General features: G+C 49.6%; 1 protein-coding gene across 1 annotated transcript; it reads left to right on the top strand.

Annotated features, from left to right (window-relative positions):
* Nucleotides 1-1990: 1990 nt before the first annotated feature.
* On the top strand, nt 1991-21554 carry CD81 (CD81 molecule). The gene is made up of 8 exons (XM_072337705.1): nt 1991-2150; nt 9191-9305; nt 16854-16951; nt 18745-18819; nt 19639-19746; nt 20572-20667; nt 20975-21067; nt 21266-21554. The coding sequence occupies exons 1-8, from the start codon at nt 2085-2087 to the stop codon at nt 21326-21328; spliced, it is 714 nt and encodes a 237-aa protein (XP_072193806.1). The 5' UTR covers nt 1991-2084; the 3' UTR covers nt 21329-21554.
* Nucleotides 21555-23637: the final 2083 nt, after the last annotated feature.

The following is a 23637-nucleotide window of genomic DNA, read 5'->3' as shown; positions in this document are numbered from 1 at the left end:
TTGTTGTGTTTTTCTCCTTTTTTAACATCCCCAATAGGTATTTTCTTCATCGGTTTGCCCCCTGGGTAAGCAAACTGGCATTAACAGTGCGCCCCACAGAGCACCTGAATTTAACCCATCCTCTGAACGAGGGAATTCCCCAGCCCTGCGCACAGCACCTGCACTCCATCCCAGGACGTGACAAGCACAACTTTGTGCAAATCAGTTCAACCTACAGAGCAACCCGCTTAGAAAGATCTGGTAAAGCTGCTGGGAGACTTTGAAACACATTCCTGATACTTTGTAGACTGTTCAGCACTGAGGAAAAGGCTGCGTCTGATAGCGTAGACCTGCTTGAGAAACAGTCTGTGTTACCTTGACACTGGAACTTGGTCTTTGTTTTGTTGATTTGGGTTGTTCTTTTTTTTTTCCAGTACAGAGGTCAAAGTTTTTCAAGCATGCTCGGCTGAGCTGCTGGGAAGAAAAGAAACTGATAGAAGACTGGGATATTTGGACAAAGTTTGAAATACTTCCCCACTGCCAAGATGCAGAGGGATTCTGTTGGGGTGGGCAGGTGGGTCAAACTCATTTAGACCCCAGAGCTGGGTGCTGTAGGAGATGGGATCTGTGACCCTTGAGCTGGAGCCCTGGACAGTGTGTGGTTCAGGCATGGGGATGCCCCAGCAGTAGGAACACATTAGTTCTGAGCCAGATTGTTTAGCATTTGGAGTGTATGAAAAGTTTTGTTCCTTGTTTGCTACATCCCATAAGATAAGGCAGAAAGCAAAAGCCACGATACCACCCTCCAAATATCCCAAGCTCCCCATAGGTGGCTCCAGTGCCAGTCTGGTGGTAGTGATTGCAGTGGGGCTGCCAGCTTCCCAGCACACAGACACTGATTTGAGTGTCTTTCCTTCCTAATCCCAGCTCTGGCTGTGCTGCTGCTGAAGCCTTATCAGTTTGCAGGCAGTTTTTTCCCTTCCCTGCAGCAAACCCTGCTTGTTTTGGGCAGAAGGCAAGGCACTGTGGGATCCTGTGTCATAGCAGGGGAACAATTTGGGGATCCTGTCATTATCTTTTGGATCAGCGGGCAGGATCCAGGCAGGATTACGCCTACAGCCAACGATTCAGTCTATCAGCTGGTGCATGAATACCCCTGTGAGCCTCCAGCTCCATTGGTAAGGCCAAATGAGTAAATGGGGCTTAGAAACAAAGGGTTTATGCATCCATGGCAAGCCCACGATTAGGGGATGCACTCAGTGCTAGTAATTGGGGAACTGGGTCGGCTTCTGTTCTGCCTCAGTCCTCAGTGGGTGCACAGCAGGTGCAGAGGGCAAAGCAGGGTTCGACAGGCACCAGGGGTGCTGTCTGAGCACCTGAACTCATTTCTACCTTTGTCTTTGTTTTTCTTTTAGACACGTAAGCTCCTGCCCTCTATCAGGCTTTTGTGTTCTGAGTTCTGTTCTGACTTTTTGGTATCCCAGCCCTAAAAGAAAATGCAACCATGCCTGCTGGTTGCACAGTAGGGTGAGAGCAGGCTGTGTTTCTAGGGATGCACAGATGAACCAAGGTGAGGTTAGCCTAGAAGGTAGGGAAACTTTCTGCTGGTTCTGTGGTGCTGCTTTTTGGCTTTCAAAATTAAACTTCCAAGCTGCAATATGAGGGATACTAAAAATATCAACACGTGTGACACAGATCTCTTTGATGGTGAGCCCTGAAGTACCCCCAGATGGATGGGGAAAGGAGCAAAGCAAGCACGGTGAGTGCTTCTGCACAGTTTGGAGGTGATCTTTTGGGCGGTGGGTTGTAAGGCTGAAAGGAAGCATTGGGAAGATGGGGGTGAGATTTAGTGAGAGAGCAAGTGGGAAGAGGAAAGGTGCGGGGGTGGGAAGGCTACAAGATGGGAAAAAAAGAACAGGGGAAGGGAGAGGGAAGGAAAAAAGCCAGCGAAGGGAAAAAGAGCGTTAAAGGGTGGGACCCGGAGGGCCCCCGCCGTTCGGGAGGGGCGGGCAGGGGGCGGCCCTTTCTAGCGCTCCCTCCCTCTCTCCCTCCCCGCCGCCGCCCAGCTTGGCCTCAGATCGGGAGCTGCCGCCGCCGAAGCCGCCATGGGGGTAGAGGGCTGCACCAAGTGCATCAAATACCTGCTCTTCGTCTTCAACTTCATCTTCTGGGTAAGCCCCAGCGCGGTGGGGGCGGTTGGGTTGTGCGTTCTGCTAGAGCCGGGTTTTTTTCTATTCCTTTTCCCCCACCGGCCAGCCCCCGTGTTGAGCTTTGCACCCTGTTATCTGGGTTTTGGTCGGCGGGGCGGGGGGAGCGTTTATCCTTTGGTATTTTTTTTTATGCGCGCTAACGCAGCTTTATTTATTTATGTATTTATTCATACGGCACGTCTGTATGTACTCACGTAGATGGATGTATTTTTTGTGTATATGGATCCTCGGCACAAGGGCGGGGGTTCGTCTCGCTGTTTTCTCCCCGCACGTCCTGTTGCCGTGCGGTTTTTCGGTTGCTGAGGGTTGGATGGGGTGAGCCCCCCCGTGCGGAGGGGATGCGTAAAGCAGGAGAGGTTGGGGCTGGCGCTGCCCCTCGCAGCCCTGGCAGCGTCTGGAGCGGGTTAGGGCTGGGCGCTGCCTTTGGGAACTTAGTGGAGCCGACGGATATTCCCAGGGTGCTGAGGTTTGCTTTCCTGAGAAAGTTTCTCATGTAATAATTCATCTGCCTGGGCACGGTGGTGGCAGCGGGTCCTCCTGCGGGGGAGGAAGGTCACCGTTAGCGTTCCTGTCCGTTTTTTTCCCAATTCTGGGTCAGACGCTGACGCGTCAGGGAGCGGTGGAGGCGCTCCCCAATCCAGCCTGGTTTGAGACTCTGCTTTGCCTTTCTTCCCACATAGCGGTGACCGAGGAAGGCTGACAAATGGTGACGACAGCGGCATTAATTGATATCCGATGCTGTGCCAGCTGCAGGATGAGCTGGGATCGTCCTCCTCCCTCTCTAGGCAGCAGGACAGGGCTGTGTCTCCCTGGGCTGCTCCCTCACGAGCTTCAGTGCCTATCCGGGGGCTTTGCTTCCCTCCTGCTCCAAGCTTCCTGCCATTCTTGTTGCAGAAGTGTGGATGCAGAAAGGAAGGGTCCCATGGGGACAGGAAGGATACAGGAGGGCCCTGTGCTGCTGCTGCTCCTGGGCAGGCTCCCTCACTCGTGCTGTATACCTAACTCTTAGTAAACCATCCATTTACTTAAAAGGGGAACTTCCAGATCCATTTTCCTTCCCTTTATGGCTTCTGGTTCCTGCTCCCCGGGGCTTGCCAGCCAGCAGTTGATTCCCGGGGCTTTTCATGAGGCTGGCAGGGTCTGGGGTGGCCAAACAACAGGTCTGATGGCTTCAATAAGCTGTAAATCGGGGGGAATTATAAGGTTTAGCGCCTCATCAATGCGGTGAGCAACACGCCTCGTGCCTCCAGCTATGGGTGGGGGATGCTTTGGTCACTATCCCATCCTGGAGACCTGTGAAAGTTTTATGTTCAGAGGGAGGAAGCAACACTGAAGCGCTTGTCTCAGGGTGCCCGGGCTGCTGGCAGCAACAGCTGCGTGGGTGTCCCAGCCCTTGGGAGATATGAGATGAGGGGCTTGGGGCGGTGTTGGTGCCAGCCATTTGGTATGCGAAGGCTGTGGAACTGCTCTGTTGCTTGTTGTGTGCTTGGCTCTGAGTCGAAAACAAGAGCGAGGCAGAACTGGGAGCTTGGCAGGCACCGGGGCTTGGCCGCATGCTGAAAGGCAGCTCGCTCCGGGGGAGGAAAGGAAGTAATTCTAAGCCTTAGCTGTGTTAACAAGTAAGAAAGAAGCTGATAACTTTTTGAAGTGGCCTCGTTGTCCTGCTGGGGTGTAAATAAACGGACACCCCCGTAGCAGGGCAGGGACATAACAAAGCCGCCGTGTTGGGAAGCAAAAGTAAAATGTTGCTTCAGCACCAGTTGCCCTGGGCGCCTTGGCAGCCCCATCTGCCTGTGAATTCTCTTTTGGGGGCCTTTTTTCCCTCGTGCTTTAGGAAGAACCAGGCTGTTCTGCTGGCTGGGGCACACAGCTGGGCCATGATGGCTGTCAGGGTGCACACATAAGATTGCTCTCACGTTGCAAATGTGTGCTGAAGGTTGCTGGGAACGAGAGTCCTGGGGCTGCTCAAAGCTTTCTGAAACTCCAGAAGACCTGTGGCATGTCCAGTAGAGTTGTGCTGGGTTGTAGCGTGATGAAAGTGGGCAGACATCACTAGGGTGGTGGAAGAGGACAAAGGCAGCTCCAGGAGAGCTTCGCCCCACTAACAGAACACAGGGATAATAAGGAAAAGCTTTTATGTGCCATGAGCTTGGCCTGAAACGTCGGTAGAAATACTTGAACCCTGTTTCTGTTTTTTTTCTTGCATGGCTGAATTAGGCAGCATACTTGTGATATTTGAGAGCCACAGGGAGTAGTGACTTTTGGGAGGTGGCCAGCTGTTGGCGAAGGGTGCTGGGTTATTGGGTGGCAGCAGAGAGAGCTGCCAGGCTCAGGCCCTGAGGCATTGCTGGTGGAACGGCCTCACCATGGTCTAGGTTGGGGCTGGTACATTGAGCTGGAGCCATTTTTATATAACCTGAGAGGCCAAAGGAGGCCCAGTAGGTCTTTCAACATGTGGTTAAACATAAGCAGAGAGGAATCAGCCTGCTTTCACCCAGCCCATCAACTAACATGGACCTCCAGGCCCAGCACGCTGCTACCTGCTCTGGTGAGGGGTCTGGTTCAAAGAGCTCGCTTCTGGCATGGTAGTGACAAGTTGATGGTTGGACTAAGATGATCTCAGTGGTCTTTTCCAACCTTAATGATTCTGTGATTCAGTCCTTCCTTCCATGCTACACACAGCTATTTTCTGCTACGCTTGCCGAGTTGTCTATGGCATGGGTGGGGATGAAATGGAGGAGCACAGGGCGAACATGAAAGTGAAAGACCATGCATTACAAAAACAGGTTCAGGTTACTGTGTATTCTCTTTAACAATCTGGGGAAATTCTGCTGGTCACCTGCCACCCAGCAAATCACACGTGCAGACATTTGGTGACGCTGAGGAAGGTGGCAAGCCCGTACTTCCTCAGCCCTCAGTGGTAGCCCCATGGGGACTGATGTACTCCAGGGCTCGTTCCCCTGATCACAACAACAGCAAGGCTGTTAATGAGGCTTAAAATAGGGAATGGAAACCCAGTGAGAGAGATGGAGGTTGATGTGGTGCACAGCTCAAAGGCTCTGCTCAGAAGCAGCCTAGCAGGTTTGTAGAAACAATTTGAGTCTTGTTTGGGTGGCAGCCCCACACGCATGCCTGGACTGGAAACTGCTTTAACAGTGTTAGTCACAGTGTGTCACAGGCTTTTCCAGCGCAGTGGAGTTTATGTTTTGATCCTTGGTCTCCCTGGGAATCACAGTGTTACAAACACTGAGGACAGAAGTCTTTGCCAGCATCTTGCTGTAGTGACCTGGGGCTTGGTGTAGCTGGTAATGCACAGTGCAGCGTATTTCCACGTGCCTTGGCGGCATCTCCCTGTGATGTTTCTGGGCTATCGTGTGAACACAACCGTACCTGTGAGCCCTTCAGTGTCTGCTTGCAGGAGCTCATTTAAACAGTGTTCCATCCCATGGCAGTGCTTGCCTTTGCTGCCCGAGGAGGGAGCATTGTTACCAGCTGAGGGGTGTTGTGTTCCTGTGGTTCATCTGTCAGACACCCTAACTATCTCTCACCTCCTGTGAGAGTGAATACATGCCTTGGGAGCACTTTGATGACATGACAGAAGCACTGTGTGGGTATGTGTTATTAAAAGGAAAAAGCAGTTGTATCACGGGTGGAGCTAAACACTGATGTGTGTGGCCAAACCAATTCTAAACATGTATCTGAAATTGTTTTCCAGTACTGCTGGGGCAATTAACCCTTGCTGCTGGGTGCCAGTGCCTGAAGTTGTACCTATGCAGGGAGCATCCCACAGTGTGTTCCCCAACAGCGTGTGGGGACATGGGGCTCTCACCCCTCCCCTCCTCCTCCTTGGGCTGTGTTTGGCACCCAGCCTACCACTACTCCGGGAGTGTTCCTCCGGGTCTGTTTGGAAGGGCCTCACAGTGTTGTTGGGCTGGTAACTATAGGCACCAGTGGAGAACTTGGTCCTGCTCTGCCGCTCTATTAATAGCGGCTGCTGGAAAGCGGCCATGGCTGAGCTGCTCCAGGCAGAGTGTGGACAAAATGCTGCCTTTCTCCTGTGTGTGAAGAAAACGGGCCTTTCTGCTTCATTTTTTTGCCCCACTTTCTGAACAGACTTAACCTGCACATTTTTAGCCATGTGGTCTGACCTTTGACAGCCATCAGGGATCATGATATCAGGAGATTATGGAAAGGTTTCATCTCTACTTTCCAAAGTAAGTGTTGTGGCATTGAAGTGCCTGTGTCGAGTTCAGTAAAGAAGGTTTTAAGTTCTGTGGCTTCCTTCAGTTGAATTGCATCTTCCTTTATCTGACTTAAGTCACTTTACCTTCTTACATTCAGCCCTGATGTAGCAATTAATTCCTGTCTGCTTGTTTGGTGAGCTGCTTCAGCCTTGGTGAGCTGCTTCATCCTTCCATGTCCTCGCTCCCCGTGCCCCAGACTGAGTGAGGAAGGTGGTGTCCCAGCAGGAGGGCCAGCCATAACCATGGGAAGCTGTACTGCTAAAAATACAGCATTGTGAAATACCTGCATCAACATAACCCTTCTTCTACTTGGGGCCAGGCTGCAGGATGTCTGTTGCACGTCAGTGGAGGAGCCCTGTAGCCACGGCTTCTTCTTTCTCCTCCTCCCTGCCAGGAAAGCTACTGGGGAGAGGGGTGGAGAGAAAGGTAGCGGGAGGAAGAATGGTGGTAACAGCAGAAAAATTGAGAGTGACACATGTCCTCATGTGCACAAGCATCTTCTTGTATAAGGATTCCCCACGTTCAGAATGTGCCTAACAGTCTTAAAGCATGGGAGTTTGCTTCTTTATCATGATGAAGTGATGCCCCATCTCCTGGATTGTGTGTCTCGGGGGGCTCTCATTCCCCCTGTGCCATCTAGCAGCCTTGGACATGTCTTGTGCAGGCAGGATCCAGCTAGAAAAGCCTGGCTGTCTGAGGCAGAAGCAATAGATCTCAGAAAGCTGGAAAAAAAGCAGCAAAGAGGAAACAGCAGAACTGCCATGGTTGGCCTTTCTGTGCCAGTACACTGTGCGCTTTGGGGTGTAAGGCCCAGGAACAGCTCCTTGCACAGGAGTGGGGGTGGCAGGAAGAGGGTGGAGGAGGTGTTGTCTTTGTGTTGTCTTATGAGGTTTTTCTAGATTTTTAATATCGTTTGTAAAATAAAGGTAGGCAAAAGCACAAGTGCAGGTGGGCATTAGGGGAACTGTCAGTTAGAGGGGGGTCATGTTGTGGAAACCACATCTAAGAGAGGAATGAAGTATGAGCTTTGCTGAAATTGAAGCTTTTACTACTGCTCCCATTAGAGTAGTCCTCAGGTAACACAAATCAGGGCTGTGTTGCGTTTGTGTTTACAATGAGTCTCTCTGAGGCCTTATGGTCTGAACAGCATGACAAGGAAAAAGGAATTCAGTAGCCTGTGTGAGGTGATGGATACCTACAGGAGAAAAAGGGACATGTAGGCAGTAAGGCTATACAACTCAGAGACCAGGAATGCGCCCAGGGAAATCAGGGTTCTCTGAGTGCCATTGCAGTGTAAATGCCGCACATCCCAGCGGACACAGGGTTACTCCAACACACCAGAAGGGTTTTCTCCCTCTTGTTTTCATTCCTTTGGAAAGATGCCGTTGTTGCATTCTGTGCTGCTCGGTGGTGGAAGGATGTCTGATTTTCATGGAAAAAGTTAGTCAGCGTAGCCTAAATCCTGTTTTCATTAGTGAGTGAATGTCGTTTGCTCTTAAGAAATGCAGCTGCTGTTGGATTGAAACTTCCAGCCGAAGGTCCTTGGTGCTCTGTTTAAAAAATGCTTTTCTTTCTGGGTTGCTCTCTAATTGGGAAAAAAATACAACGTATGCTGGAACCTGAGTTTTCTGTGGCAATCCAGTGCTCTGTTTCCCCTTCCATGCTCTCCTTCTTCTCTTCTTGTTTCCTTCCCCATTGAATCCCAAGCATGGCTGAGTTCTTTGCTACATTCAGGAGATGGCTTGTTTGCAATGAATCTATGAATCTGAGGGCCACCCCCTTCTGCCCAGAGGATAAGTGGACACAGGCTTTGTTATGTTCTCAGACAATGAGCAAGCAATGCCGAGCTCGATTTGGGGCGATGCCGCCGGCTGCCTTATTTGGAGCCCAGCTGGGGCGCTGGCTGCCTCCGTGGCAAGTCCATAGCCAGGGCTGGGAGAGCCACAGTGGAGGGAGCCTGAAAGCAGGGAGGTGGCAATGATCACTGGGGACAAGTGCTAAGGGTGGTCACTGTGGAGAGCAAAGCCTTTCTTCCTTGCCCTCCTGAATTGCCCAAAAGGCACAGGTGGGGATTTTATGCCAGGAGCCACGACGTCAGCTTGCTCAGAGTTCTGCATGGCCTGTGTGCTCGCCCAAGCTGTGGGAGCACCTCAGTGAAACGGTCTTGGTTGGGATTTGCAGGAGTCAGCAAGGGAGAAACTCACCCTCTGGCCCAAAGAGGTGCGAGACTGGATTGAATGCAAGGAGCCTTTTTTGGAAATCTCAGTCCATGTGCATTTGGTTAAGCACTGCTGCACTCTCACAGCTGAGGACTTTGCACTTTTCCTAAACAAAACCTCTGTTTTCGTGACCTTCATGCTTGCACCTGACCTGCCTCAGACCCTTCTGAAAAACGCTGTGCATCCGCTTCTGTAGTTTTCAGGAGTTATCTTCTGGTTTTGTACATGGGCTCTTTTTTAGATGAGTGGCTTCAGGGGCTTCAAACACTCAGATGGGCATTTAAGCAGATATTTCCAGCAACTGATCTGAAATTGCTACGGTGTTTTTTTTTTTTTTTCTTTTAATCACGTTTTCATTGTTTCGCCTCTTTCTCTGATGCTTTTAAGTGAAAGGGAGATGCACAGTGAGTCCTGCTAGAAGTCCACTCTGCTAGGGAGAAATAACTGGACATCAAAGCTACTTGCAGGTCATCATCATGCTCCTGTCTGGGAGCTCAGGTCTGGCCATGGGTAATGTGTGGCTCTGCTTTCTCTGCAGCTGGCCGGGGGCATCATCCTGGGAGTGGCCCTGTGGCTCCGCCATGACTCGCAGACCACCAACATCCTCTACCTGCAGCTGGGTGACAAGCAGGCTCCCAACACTTTCTATGTCGGTGAGTAGTGCTGGGATGGGAGCAGAAGGGAGGCTGACCACATATTCTCTGTATTGTCCTGTGATCATTTGTGGGTTGCACAGGTGGGGTGGTGACTGGTCCCTACAGAATTCCTCAGATCAGTGACACAGAAGGTATGTGTCTGTATATCTGGGGAAGGCGGAGGTCTGAGTCTGTTCCTCTTCTCATCTGTAGCTGAAAGTGTTTACGTTCCATTTGCCCATCAAGTTGTGTATCATACAATCACAGAACAGCTTGAGTTGGAAGGAACCTTAAAATCCACCCAGTTCCAACCCCCTGCCATAGGCAGGGCTGCCCCCCACCAGCTCAGACTGCCTAGGGCCCCATCCAGCCTGGCCTCAAGCACCTGCAGGAATGAGGAATCCACAGCTTCTCTGGGCAGCCTGTGCCAGTGCTTCACTGCCCTCTGAGGAAAGAATTTCTCCTCACCTAAATCTCTCCTCTTTTAGTTTAAAGCCATTCCCAAGCCCTTCTGCTTAGCTGGGCATTGCTGCCAGAGAGATGTTCCTGCTGTCAGCAGCAGTGGATTTTGCCCCCTCCTGCCTTGTACCCAGAGCTGTATTTGAAGCATTTCCCCTTTGTATGTTCTACATTAATAATAATAATAGAAAAAAGTTAAACGTTTCCCTTTCCAGGAGCTGATCCAAACACCTCCTCCCTTCGGAGGCCAAATGGATATGTCCCAAAAGACACTTCTCCAAAACCTATGAGCATCCTTTGCTCTTCAGCTTATTTACATTCACTTTCTGTCCTTGCCCTTTGCTGTTTGGGTGCGGGTGGGGAGTGCGCAGCAGCAAGCCAAGCCCCCCCAGCCTTGCTGGCTCCCAGTGCTCCAAGCAGCCCGGCCACAGGGCTCCTGCTCTGTTTAAAGTTATAGTCAGCAACACTCTGCCTGGATTCCTTCTGGTGGCTGTAATTTCCATGCAGTAATAATAGCAAAGCGTTTCTTTCAGCTGCTGTCTCTCTTAGCCAGCCCTCTGCAGCCCAAAGTCTGGGATTCTGTTTTTCTCCAATTTTTCTTTCCCTTAACAACTGGCACGCCCCCCCGCCCCCCCACCATCCAACAACCATAGAGTGTTTCTGCCTTGGAGACCTCTCCATTGAGTCCAGGACTGGCCTCTAGAGATGGATGGATTTTTCCCCTTCAGGCTTGTAGGGAGGCTGTAATGCTGGGCAGGCCTTGCTGCGGGATGGGGATCACAATGGAACAGTCAACAGGAACAAACGTGCATAGTGGGGTTTGTATCTGGGGGAGGGAGTGACACTTCGCTACCTCCTGGTTTTTCTGCTGTGTCCTTCCTCCCCAACAACAGAAAAAAGAGCTGTTTTGTAAAGGTTGTTATAGCCACGTGTGTGTTGTGAGAGGAAAAACAATGCTGCATGTGGGGTTGGGCAGCAATGGAGAAGCGAGAGGAGGAGGATGTGGGGAGCAAGGAACGATGCTTATCTTCCTCCAGCCTATGGCAGGGCTTTTTGTCTCCCCAGAAATAAGGCAGAAGCATAGCAGCTTGCCACCACAGCCCTCTCCTCCTTCGGGTCTCATGCTGCAACAAGGGGCATGGCAGCTGCTTTGGGGCTTCTGAGAGCCAGCGAGACTGGGGATGGGGATCTCTGGGGTGCCATAACTTCATGCTTTTGAGTCTGTAGAGGAAATTTCTTGCTCTCCTTCCCAGCTTATAGTTTTACGGTGTGTAATTTCCAAGGTGATCTGACTTGCTAGGGGTTCTGCTGGCACTTGTGAGTCATTTTGCCTAGCAGAGGGAACCTGGGCATGCTTCTATGTGTACAATGTTTGTAAGCCCTCAAGTGTAAGTTACCCTATGGAGAAGTCGTGTGAACCTGTGGTGGATGCTGGGCACTGCACAGTCCTCCCGGCTGGCAGTGGTTCTGGGGGAGCAGCTGGGTTTCCTCCTGCTCTTCCTCTCCCTCCCCTTTTAGTTGTGGATTTCAATCAAAAACCCGCCCTGAAATACGCTGTTAGCTGGTCAGCAACCAGCCTTTGCAATAGCTCGCAGCGTTGACAAACTGAATGCCAACAACTGGCTAGCCATTTCCTAGATATCTAGTGATCCCCCACATAAAGAACTATCTTCTTTACAAAAGAGCAATGTGGTGAGAGCCTTGCTGCCGGCTGCTCTAGGCATTCCAAACTGGGCAGTGTGCACCCAGTTGTTCCCAGCTAGGAAGGAGCGGCACGACCCACTGCTTTCATTGTCTTATCCCTGGGAATCAGGCCAAACATGAAGCCATTCAGATTTGGGGGTAATTTTCCATGTGGCGTTGGGTGTAGGAAGAGGGCTGGGTTTGCTGCTGTTTAGTTTACCCTCTGGCTTTTCGCTTTTTGTCAGTGGTTCCTCTGCTGTTTCCTTCCCAGAACAGCAACGCCGGCACTCCTTGGGAGGGTGTAGGGTTTCGGGCAGGCACCCAGTAACAACTTAAATTTGGACATGGAGGCTGTCGCTGCCACTCCCTTTCTTTGCCCTTCTCTGCTGTCCTGCAGTGTATTGCTGCCCAAATAAAAAAAATATATCATCGCTTTTCTATATTTGGGCTTTTTCCCCTAGCAACGAGGCTGATAAAGACTGCAGTTGTAGCTCTGGCTCCCCAGCATCCACATGTGATCATGATGCGATACCCATTGCTGGAGTCCTTGCTGCAGCCTGGCCTTTGTACTTTCAAGAGACTCTGCTGGCCTCGGGGGCTCTGATGCTCATGTTTAAAGCTTATTTAGCAGCTGTGCAGGAGTGGTCAGGAGATCTGAGCTTCCCTGGGTTTACCTACTGGCTTTCTGGCATGCAGAGGGCACTCATGGCCATGGGTTCCAGTTGTGACCAACACATTATGTCACAGGGCTAGGCTCAGCAGCATGTCTTGGGTGCAAGCTCTCATGGAAAGACCCAGGGAGCCCCAAAGTCCCAGTTTCTGGGTCCCTGTGCTCTGCTCCTTCAGGGCCTGACATGTAGGCTGATTGGCAGAGGTGTGAGCAGTGGCCAAGCTCACACACCCAGCAGTAGAAAACAGGGCTTACATTTGGCATTGAAGCAATGTGAGCAGAATGGGTGATCGCTAAATCAGCATGTACGTGGTTTGTTGTTTGTTTGTTTGTTTTCTCAATTGGAAGTACAAGTATTTTTCTCTATTGGAAATAAGCCTATTTATAGTTAAGGACAATTTAATTATCTAGCCCCTTAAAAGAAGAAAAGGCTACATGTAGTTTGCAGGTCCTGGACTTTCTGCTAATCGCTGACAGATCAATTCCATCAATAGTGGTGGAATTCTTCATAAAATAATTGATGGAGTGCATAGCACGTTGTCATTAATTCCCTCTAAGTGTTTGGTTCAAACCATTTCCCTAACAATGAAAATAATCACCTTCCCATATTTTTAGCACAGAATTCAGTTTCTATTAAAAAAGCAACTTACATTTAATTGTAACCCAGCATACCTTCATAGTGACTAGTCCCTGAGGATCATTTACTCTGCAAGCTAAAATTGGTTCTGACTTAAGGCCACTTCCCTGCTGGCTTAGTAAATCTTGACTTAAAGTTGGTGGCAGTGAGTTATTTTGGGTTCAGATCTTTCCAACTGCAAAACAACTTCTGTCACTGCATGTTCGGGTTGAGCTCAGAAGGCAGCCTTGTTGCCTCTAACATGCAGCCTGCTCGTGCTCCCTGTTTGTGCACCGAAGGCAGGGAGAGCTCTAAAACTCCCTGGGCTTTGTGGATGCTAGAGACATGCAGCAGGCCTCCTCCAGGCTGCATGCTGACTTTTGAGACGTAACATCTTTGTCATATGATTCTCTGACCCAGTATTTCCCAGACAGGCAGAACAGAAGAAATCTTGTTGTGTCATCTCTTCCTGTGGGGTCAGTTTGGGTATGGGTGTGTACACATGTGGACGTTGGTTGGGTTTCTCCATGCATTCCCTTTGTTTTTGCAAAGGAAGGTGAACCCTTTTCCTCTTCCTCGTGTTTTCCCACACAAATGCAGTGTCTCCACATGCATGCCGTGTGGTCCCGGAGGGCTTTCCATGTTATACGGCAGGGTTGCTCCATCTGGAAGGCATTAGCAGCCATGGAGTAGCAGCATTTCTCTTAGGAAAAGGGCTGGAGGGGAAGGAAGGGGCTTCCCAGTTGTCATCTTCCAGCGTGCCTTCTCTGCTTTTCGCCTCTCTCACACAGTTTCCAGGAAAGCGCTGTTGGTCCTGCCTGTACTGTGGGATGGGATTCAGGCTCCTGGGGCTGGGGAGACCTGCAGGGCTGATTTCATGAGTAAGTGGATAAAAATATCCCAGTGCAGCCTCCCCTCATCCATCTCAACTTGGAGGGACTTCCCACGCCCTGCCTCTGTCTCAACCTCAAGTTGAAAGGAAGCAGGCCAGGGTCAGGACTTGCTGGCTATGGAAATAGTGTTCTCTGGGACTCATCCTCCCCACCTCTAAGCAGTGGTGCCAGCCTTCTCTGTTTGGCGGCTGCAGTCTTGCCAGTCTCATTGGTGGTTTGCACAAGCCTTGCATTCTCCTCCTTGGGAGCTGCTCTGGCAGGAGGATGAGAACAAAAATCTCTTTTTTCCTCCCCACAAAGGCTCCATGAGCCCTGGCCTGGCAGCCTGGGGTAGAAGGAGTGCATCCTAAGTGGGGCAAGGCTTGGAGAGCCGCCCAGCTTTCCTGGGAAGAATGGTGCGATGCCGGGGAGATTTCTTTTTGCCTTTTTTTCTCCCCTTTTCTTTTCTTTTGGAAACATTGCCATGGTGACCTGAGGGGAAGAGACTGGCTTCCATTAACTTAATGAGTTAAAGCTGCTGAGAGAGGAGAGAGAAGGGGGGGGAGGTAGGTGGGAGCTGCTTGGGAATGCCCCTGCCTGGAGCCTTGCACAAGAGGAGGGCTGCCTCTGTCCCTCTCCTCCTCATTTCGCAAGGACTATGCTGGACTTGTTCCTCCTTTTATTCTTCTGTGGATTTTTTTGTTATTATTATTTCTTCTTTGCTTTTTCTATTGCTTTTTTTTGTTTTGTTTTGTTTTTGTTTTTGTTTTCCTTTTCCTTCCCGGCAGAGACAGGGTCTGGATTTTACAACACTGCAGGTGCCAGCAAAGTGACCACAATGCTGGAGCAAGCAATGACATCTAGTGCTGCCTTTACCTCTCCCACCCCTGCTCCTAACACTGAACATCCTGGATTCTAGCTGCAGGATAGGCTCACAGGCGTTAATTCCCTCCCTGAAGCTGGAATCAGAAGGAGGCTTGGGCAAGGGGAAGCCCGACCAGGTGCTCAGAGGAGCAGTGTGTCATTCAGGATGGGATGACAGGTGCCTTGCTCACTGACACCAAGCCCATGCTGGCTGTCATCACTGCAGGCTGCCAGGAATAAGGGCTAAGAAGTGTTGGGCTGCTTTCTGAGAAATGGGCTGGGCTGTTCCAGACTTGCTATGAGCAGACTTCCCTCTGCCTGACACCCAGGCAGACACCAGGCACCAGCCCCTTTCCCTCAGGGGAAGGGATGGGTGTGGGAAAACATAATCCAGAGCATGTGGCTGGGTGTCTTGGTTGGCTTTTGTTTTCTTTTGCAACCTTCTGTGTGGCATTTCCAAGGGAATCTGTATTGTATGAGACCATGTACTTGTGTTATGTATTTTGTGGATGTTTTTGAATAGGCTCCATTGCCTACCCATAGGCTGCAGTGCTCTAAGGAGGCATTGTAAGGGCCACTTATTTGTGTCCCACACTGCAACTGACACTTATTCCCCATGTTTTAGAGGGTTTTTGATCTTTCTGTGCTCAGGCCCATCTCCCTGTCTTGGCTGTCTGGTCCCATCGTGGGATGTGGGAATGGTGGTGAGGTAGTTGCTCCTCATGACCCTTAAACAAAGCACAGGAAAGGGTTCTTGCCTCTTCTGTTCTGTCAATGATGTTCTGGCAATGCTCGCTCAGCCTGGAAGTTGCCTTCAGTGTTCATTTTGAGGGATATAAGAATGCAGCCCTCTATAGCCCTGTGTGGGAGCTGCCTGTCAACTCCCTGCAACATCGTGCTCTCCAGAAGTGTTGCATCTGCTTTGTTGCCACCTACTGGGGACGGGGTCAGTGGGAGTGGTGGCTTTTGTGCCATGGCAATAACTTGCCCCCTTGCCTGCAGTGAAAGGAGCAGCCAGTGTGGTCACGGTGAGGATGTCTGTGTCACCGTGACAGGGACATCCTGCTGGGTCAGCTTGCCATTGTGCTGCTCTTCCCTTGCACCCGGCTTCCTCCCTCCTGCTGCCTCTAAATATAGCAACGGAGAGATGTGGGGTCCCAGCAGTGGGGCTGCCCATGGGACACTTCCCTGCCCAGGTGGGCTGTGGTGTTTGTGTGGCAGTGGCTTTTGTTTTGAAAGGAAAGGATCGGGAGCTGAAGTTGACCCTCCCCCATGTTTTACACATCCATACTGAGGTTTTAAACATATCAAGGTTGTTGTCTATGTAAATCTTAGAAGGTTTACCTTGGCTTAACTCCACTTGCAGAGAGGTCAGTAAGAGCACTCATGTCATATGAGCAACCCATTGCAAATGGTGTGCCCGTTACAGATGGCTTTGGAATGGAAAGTAGAACCCGATTACAAAATGGCAGACCCACAATTCTTAAGAGTATGAGTTAATTAAAATAAACCAAACCTATGGGCTGCATGAGGAGAAGGCAGTGCTTCTGGAGCTGGAGCTAGGTGAGGTGTAACCAAACTGGCAGCATTTGGCCATTGAGAGCAGCTCTGGGTTCTTGAGTGAAGGAACTTTGGTTTCCCAGCATTCTGTGCCTGGAGTCCCAGCCTTGGAATAGTTGGGAAGCAAGTTTGCTGTGAGAGTTTAGTAAGCTGAACTAAATAAGACTTGACTGTGGAAGAACCTCTAACAAACAAAAGCTAGATTGTATTAAATGAGATGCTTAAGCAGTGCTTTTCCTTTAGTTCTGTGGTGGGATAAATATTTGTTTGATGTATAATATAAGCAAACCATACGCCCTGTTTCTTGTTTAAAAAGTTACGCTAACTCATCATTTTTATTTCCTCTGCTTAAGTATTTAAAATAGGGTGCCATGGGAATTCCTCTGCTGCAGCTTTCAGGATGCTGTAGTGCCTTTGTATTCCCTGCTGTGGCCTCTTCCTATCACAGATCAAGCAATTTTGGGGGTGCTTGCTTTTAAAAGGTTCTATGTTACCTACTTGGAGCGCTCTGAGGTCTGACTCTCCCATATGTTATGCGGTTTGCTGGGGTGCGTGCATCCCACTGAGCAGGGAGGGCTGGCTAAGGGTGAGGGATTCTCTGTGGGCAAAGTCACACCAAAGATGCTTGCTGATAGTGGTAACTTTTATTTTAATGGGAGGAACAATAGAGTAGAGGTTTGAACCTGAGGATGTCAGTGTTGGTGGAGCAGCAAGTAGTGTGAGATGCAGTGGCTTTGCTGCTGCCACATCCACCTGTAATTAGCAGCAGTAGGCAGCCAGCATGCCTGGCTACAATGAGATGTTTCCACAGATTATCCCTTACCTCTTGCTCTGCCTTGCAGGAATCTACATCCTGATTGCGGTTGGTGCTGTCATGATGTTCGTGGGCTTCTTGGGATGCTACGGTGCAATCCAGGAGTCGCAGTGCCTTCTGGGGACGGTAAGGCTCTGTGCTTTGGCTGCTGCCCAGCAGTGTGGCATCAAGTGACCCCTGTGCCATCTCTTCCCTACCATACATCTCCTGCCATTTTCCATGTCAGTTTTGGTTTGGGGGCTGCTGTGGAGATTCCAGATCTTGATTTCTTTTTTGACTGTTAGGACTAGGAAACAACGAAGGTTTCTCCCAGTATCTTAGGGAGATTGTCAGGGTACATCCTGGGAAACCCATTGCTGCAGAACTACATGTGTCCTTGATGTCAGGCAGCAGCTTGGATTCCTGGCACAGTGTGAGCTCATTTGCACAAAGTGCAGCCACACCAAAAACTTGTGCCTCTGGAGAGGGACATGCAGGTAGTTGCAGCAACTTCTCATGTGCACTTCAGCTTCAGACCAGGTGCCAGGCTTCATAACATTGCCGGGCAGGGGCTACAAGCCTCTGGGAGATGCTGGCTGCAGAGTGCTACCAGTGTGGAAGATTGTGACCCATGAGTGTAGACCCTGTTGGAACAGAAGAAATGAGAGCTTTCTTCCCCTTGCTCCACAGATTGCTTACCCCCAGGCTGCTTCTGTATCCACACTGGCACTAAGGAGGGGCTTCTCCTGAAGATTTTATAAAGCACTTCTGTACATCAGTAGATAAGAGCAGGGTTTTGCTGCAGGCTTTATCGGTGCTACCAGGAATAGGAAGAGCCCCTGTGCAAATCTGACAGCGATGGCTACAGCAAGGTCTGACAGCTTTGGGTTGTTTTTTTTTGTCAGCGTGACCAATTACAGAACCTGAATTACCCCTCGTACCCTCTTGAAGTTGGAAAGAGGATTAGGAGGGCAGATGGTACAACGTACCTGCAGCCCAATGGGGAAGCTGTCTGCTTTGGCTGAAATTAGCAGCTCGAGCTGCTGGGTGCTGCTCACATGTGCTCATGCTGTGGCCTGCCAGGAGAAGGCTGGAGGTGCTTTCTGATGGCCCTTCTTGCTGGCCAGAGCTCCCACTGGGCTCCAAGGACATTTAGGGCAGCATACTTGGGGTGCACTGCAGGAATGACCCAGAGACCTCTGTTACCCAGCCAGGAGCACCTCCATGTGCCATGGCGTAGAGCTGTACTCGTGGTGCTTTGTAGCTGCTAATGCAGAATGCTGGATCCCCTGATCCAGGCTGAACAAGCCACCCTTCCTCAGAGGGTACCACCATGAGAGTGAACCCCAGCAGCACCCTACTTACAGTCTGATAGATTGACCACCATGATGTGTTTCTGGGATACAAACCAGGAGAAGGAAGAAGGCTTGGTGTGGTGGCAGGGAGGAGTGTGGGAGCTGGAACAACAGGGCAAGGCTGTGGGAAGACATCACTTTTTATATTTATTCAAAAAAATGCAGTAGCTTTGCAGGGCTGAGAGTGCTGAGAGAGCTGGCCGTTAATCATCCTCTGACGCCCTGCAGCTCCTCAGCAGCCAGAATGTGCTTTTAACCCTGCATTGGCAGCTCCTACCCTGGGACAGGGTGGGAGGACTGGCTGGGTGTTCCTGCAGCAATTAGTTTTGTGATACATGAGACATCCTTGAGCCTGCTGTCTCTGGGTGGCGGGGAGGGGACTCTGGTTATCTCTCCTCAGCCATGCCAGTAGGGAGCTTGGGAGTGGAGTGGCATCTGATGACTTGTAGGATTATGTGTTTGGGATAAGTGTGTGAGAGACCTTGCTCCGGTCTCCTTCATTAGAAGTGCTGCCATCCACCCCTTACTGATTCTTCAGCCTGTACAGCTGTGCTTAAGCATCCCTTTCCTGCTTTGTCTCCGCAGTTCTTCACCTGCCTGGTGATCCTGTTTGCCTGTGAGGTTGCAGCTGGAATCTGGGGATTCGTCAACAAAGACCAGGTAAGGCAGCTCTACATCCTGTGACTGGGATGGGGAGGCTGTACAGGCACAAGAGCTGGGTTAGACCTGGCTGCCAGTGGTGGGAAGTGAACTTGAGTTTGCAAGTAATGCATGCCATGGCAGAAGGTGGGACCGCTCAGCTCTTACATAGCTCAGGGCTGTGGATAGAAACACCCTTGCACCGAGGGCATGACTTCACCAGAATAAACTCCGTGGCTAAACATACTGCTGTGCAGATAGCGTGCTGTTCCCAAGCAAATTCACCTTTGCACATGTTGGTTTGTGAATCCTAAAGCAATCCAAGATGTGTGAGTGAAGCAGCACAGCAAGATGGAGGCAGGGTGAGGAGGGCTGTGGCTGCTGCTCTGCACGCAGGTAGAAAGCTCCAGGATATGGGAGAAACAAATTTGCCCACGTGAAAGCAGTGACCGCAGCAGTTCACAATGAATTTCAGTTTGAAATGGGTGGGGCAGCTATGTGTTGGCCTTTTCAGTCACGATAAGCAAGCTGCTTGAAAGCCTCTGACAGCTGGCTGTTCCCCAGTATTGTGTGAGTGCATCTTGTGGGCTGGGAGGGAAGAGCTGGGTGCTGTACCATAAGCAGGGAGTTTCGCCCTCCAAAGCCAACTTTTTGAGTGATTATGGAGAAATGCTGGGATAAGAGGTTGAAATGGTGCTCCTTTTTGCCGCAGTCCCTTTATTTGTGTGCTAATCCAGCACGTGCTGCAAAAACAGGTGATCTGGAAAGTGCTGGAAACCCTGCTGGATGGCTTTCCTTATTCTCCTCAGGCTGAAAGGAAGTTTTTCTGGTCTTTCCTAGATAGCCAAAGACGTGAAGCAGTTCTACGACCAAGCGTTCCAACAGGCGCTCATGGGGGATTCAGACTCGAGCAATGGGAAGGCTGTGGTGAGGACTTTCCATGAAACGGTGAGGCGCCGAGCTCTGCTCCAGCTACACACAGTTGGCCAAGGCAACCGCTGGGGAACTGCTCCCCACAGAGAAAGAGGCATTAAATTTACCTGCAGAGCTTGGAGTGAGGACAACACTGCATTATTAGTGCTTAGGATTGAGGTGAAGCAAGTCTGTTCTTGCTAGGCTTTTGCTGCCTGCTTTCCAGGCTCTATGGAGAAAAAAAAAGAAGCTCCTCTGCGTAGGAATTTCCTTGCAGCCAGAGGAAATGAGAATGTGGGAGGAAGGAGGAGAAACTGTGGGCAGGAAAATGGATAGGAAAAGCAGTGTCCAAAGCAAATGATGCTTCATTCAGGCCCTAGCCTGTAAGGCTACTGCTTCTTAGATGCCGGGTAACAGAGCTACACTTCCTTACATATTCTGTCCTTCACACTGTGCGAGGAAGCATGGCCTGAGCTTTAATAAAACTACTTTTAATTTACCTCAGCACTCTCAATAAAGTATAACTCAGTGCAAGACAAATGTAGCCCCTCAGAGCAACATTTGAGACTTCCTCTGCTCAGCAGGAAACAAGTCTTTGGAGAGAGCTGTATTCATTCTCATCCAGGATATGAGGCCAGACATGTCTGGGATCACTGTAGGAAGCAGCTGCCCTGCATGTGAAGAAAAAAGTTGAATTTGTAGAGTTGTTTCTTCCTCTTGCCTTCCTCCCCCGCCCCCCACACACATTACAAGATGCCTCCAAAGTCTTGGGTGTCTTTTGGAGGTGTTTAGTGGTGAGGAGAGCATTGCAAGGGTGACGGTTTGCTGTGTTCTAACCTGTTTTTTTCCTTCTCTTTGCAGTTGGACTGCTGTGGTCCTGATGCTGTGGTTGGAACACTCACTCCTCTGTGGAGAGATGACCTGTGCTCGAAGGACTTCCTGAAAGGCTTGCTGCAGGTAGGACTGGCTACTCTGCCCTCAGCATTGCTGTGGAAAGCTGAGGGTTTATTTGGGATCTGGATACAGGGTAGAGCTGTTGTTTATTTGGAGATTGTGTAGAGGGACATTGGAGGTTCCTCTTGATACTCCCCGTGCTGCTCCTTGAGGAGCTTGCAGAGCAGTGACATCCAGTGGGGAGTCCTAGAGCCATGACCCATAAACATGAGTGGGACAAGGGGAAAGCAGGGACCTCAGAGTGCTTTTATGGATGCCTGGGGAAGGTGGGAGGACAGCAGGTGCTGACTGTGGTGGTTCTCTGCTTCAGCCTGACGCAAGCTGCCACAAAAAGATTGACGAGCTCTTCTCTGCGAAGCTGTACCTGATCGGTATTGCTGCCATCGTGGTTGCCGTGATCATGGTAAGCATCACCACGGTGAGGATGGGAAGTGGGAAGCTGGACCCCCACCCAGCAGACCCAATGCAGAACAAGTACAAATGAGAGTGCTTACTTGGAAAATGTGGAACATGAGATTGTCTTAATCCCTAGCTCCAAGAGAGGGGAGCTCCCATGTGTTGGGGATCAGCACCTCACCGATGGCTTTGTGTCTCCTGACAGATCTTCGAAATGATCCTGAGCATGGTGCTGTGCTGCGGCATAAGGAACAGCTCCGTCTACTGAGGCGTGAGAGCGGGGAAGGGAAGGGGGGGAGCAGGGCAGACGGCGCTGGAGGGGACCCCAAGTGCCACCAAGTGACCAGGAGACATTTCAACTAAAGACAAAGAAAACAATGTATATAAATACTTCCAATATTACCATACAGTACTTATCATTTTTATTTTGAAGTACTTTTTCTTTTTTCTTTTTTTTTTTTTTTGAATAAATAAAACTTTCCCGTATCCTTGTGGCTCAGTTAGTTACACATCAGTTTTGTGTGATAGGGAAAGCTGTTGTAGCAGATCTACTCCTTCCTCCCTATTCCCCAGCCCCCAGAATTCAGAAATAACAGTGATGGAGGACGTACAGAGGAGAAGGCTGCGGCCTGTTATCAGAAATCTTTGCCTTGCTTTTTACTCTTTCAACACAGACTGTTTTGTTGTTTTGTTTTTTTTTAATAATCATTATTATTATTATTTTTATACATGCATAGTTTGATGCTGAAGCTGGATTTAGCTTTTTTGGTCGTTTGTTTTCTCTTCCTACCATCATCCTAACTCCCAGCGTTTCCACACTGTTGCCTGGGAAGCCCAGGAGAGAGGAAGGGGAGCAGCCCAGGTTGGCTGGGTACGTTGCATCTCGGGGAGGTGGAGGTGAATGCTCCTATCGGATCTGTTTGCATCACTAGATAAACTCTTACACAGCTCACGCTGGTGTTTTTTGCTTTTTGCTCTCTGAAAGTGTAAGATCTTTATGGCTTTATTTTGTTGTTGTTTTGTTTTTCTATGAGCTCTGACTATAAATTGACTCATTTCCAGCGATCTGTCACACTAAAGGGTCAGTGGCTGGGGGTGAATTGAGTCCCGGTTCTTCTAATAGAACATCCTGAAAGCTAAGTTGTTCTATTATTTTTTTTTTTTAAACCTCACTGAATGTTTATAGACATGTATTTCTGGGGCGAATCTAGCGTTGTACAGAGCTTTCCAATTGATGCTTAGATACAAATGATATTGGGGGAAAAAGAAAAGCAAGATTTTTTTAAGAAGAAAAAAAAGACCTTAACCTTAAAAATCCTACATTTATACACTGCAGGGTGACTTATAGGGGTTCCCAGCTGTATGCGTATATGCTTTAAAATTTCATCTTCACATCACTCTTCTGCTCAGTGAAATTTTCCCTGCTTATAGCATATTGTCGCACTCTGTAGCATTGCTGGGATAATTTCATAGCCTGATTTTTGAGGAGAAAAGAAGATAAACAATTATTTCTCTCCTAAGACCTTTCATTTTCAGTTGCAGTACCTAGAGATCAGCTTACCAAAATAAGGGAATTCAGGATTATTGCACCAGTCAAACACCTCCCTGTGCCCTGGTAAGCACTGGTTGCCAATTAGATGTATGTGGCTTCTGTTGTATGCCACTCTTACTGTGTACATAGAGGGGAAGAGTAACCCAGGATCTATGTAATAAAATCAGAGTGTCTCTAAAAAGATGATCTATATGTATAGTTCTATAGATATATATTTTTAAGCAAAGCCTTTTCCTTAGTCCAAATGGGCACCTGAGCTGGAAATCTTAGCATCTCTCAGCTCTTTGCTGCATCGAAGTAGGGAAGGGGAAGATGTTAAACTTGCAGTCACCTTCCTCACTTCAGGAATATCTCTGTTTCTTTGAGGATTTCACTCTCTCTTCACGTTGCAGGGAGGAGCTCCAAATCAGATGAGGAGAGACAGTTGTGGTCAGTATGATCACCTTGTCCGTGGCACGTGGGTGCCAAAATGGAATGGGAAATTCCTGCAGTGGGGCAAGCTGATCCCTGCAGTGGCTTTTCTCCCCTTCCGCTCACCCCCTTCCCATTCCTGCCTTTTAGTATATAGGGCCTTTAAGAATTATATAGAGGGAGAAAAATATATAAAATTGCGCTAGGTAAGAGGAGGACGTGCTTCAACAGACCTTTGTTTTGAGGGGGTTTGGAGGAGGAAAGATTCAGCCTTAGAAACAGCCTTAAAGCAACACTGCCCTGAATGTTCACTTTGTGCTTCCGGCACCACTTCGGGTTTGCAGTAGGTAACCCCCTCCAGGCTCCCCAGCATAGCTCCTTTCCACGTCATCTACTCTGTGGCTATAGATGTATACATCGGCCAAGCATGTGTGTTTACATATATATGCATCGGGATTGTCAGCATACAGAATGGATGTGTAACTCGCCGCCTTTTTTTGTTGACTGTTGATAAATATGTGTATAAATATGCCATTAAGCATTTCAATTCTGTTTTCTTGTACCGTGTTTTTGATATTGTTCAGTATTCAGTTGACGCTGTGTAAGTAGCTGCA

The sequence above is a fragment of the Excalfactoria chinensis genome, chromosome 5 (assembly GCF_039878825.1).
Source record: "Excalfactoria chinensis isolate bCotChi1 chromosome 5, bCotChi1.hap2, whole genome shotgun sequence".
NCBI classification, from domain to species: domain Eukaryota; kingdom Metazoa; phylum Chordata; class Aves; order Galliformes; family Phasianidae; genus Excalfactoria; species Excalfactoria chinensis.
This window is presented reverse-complemented; position numbering and strand designations above follow the sequence as displayed.

What these genes read in the sequence shown, in the direction of transcription:
- CD81 (XM_072337705.1), top strand. Translation starts at nt 2,085, where the DNA reads ATGGGGGTAGAGGGCTGCACCAAGTGCATCAAATACCTGCTCTTCGTC. An exon ending in CGCAGTGCCTTCTGGGGACG is followed by an intron (nt 16,952 to 18,744) that starts GTAAGGCTCTGT and finishes TTGTCTCCGCAG; the next exon opens with TTCTTCACCTGCCTGGTGAT. An exon ending in GATTCGTCAACAAAGACCAG is followed by an intron (nt 18,820 to 19,638) that starts GTAAGGCAGCTC and finishes GGTCTTTCCTAG; the next exon opens with ATAGCCAAAGACGTGAAGCA.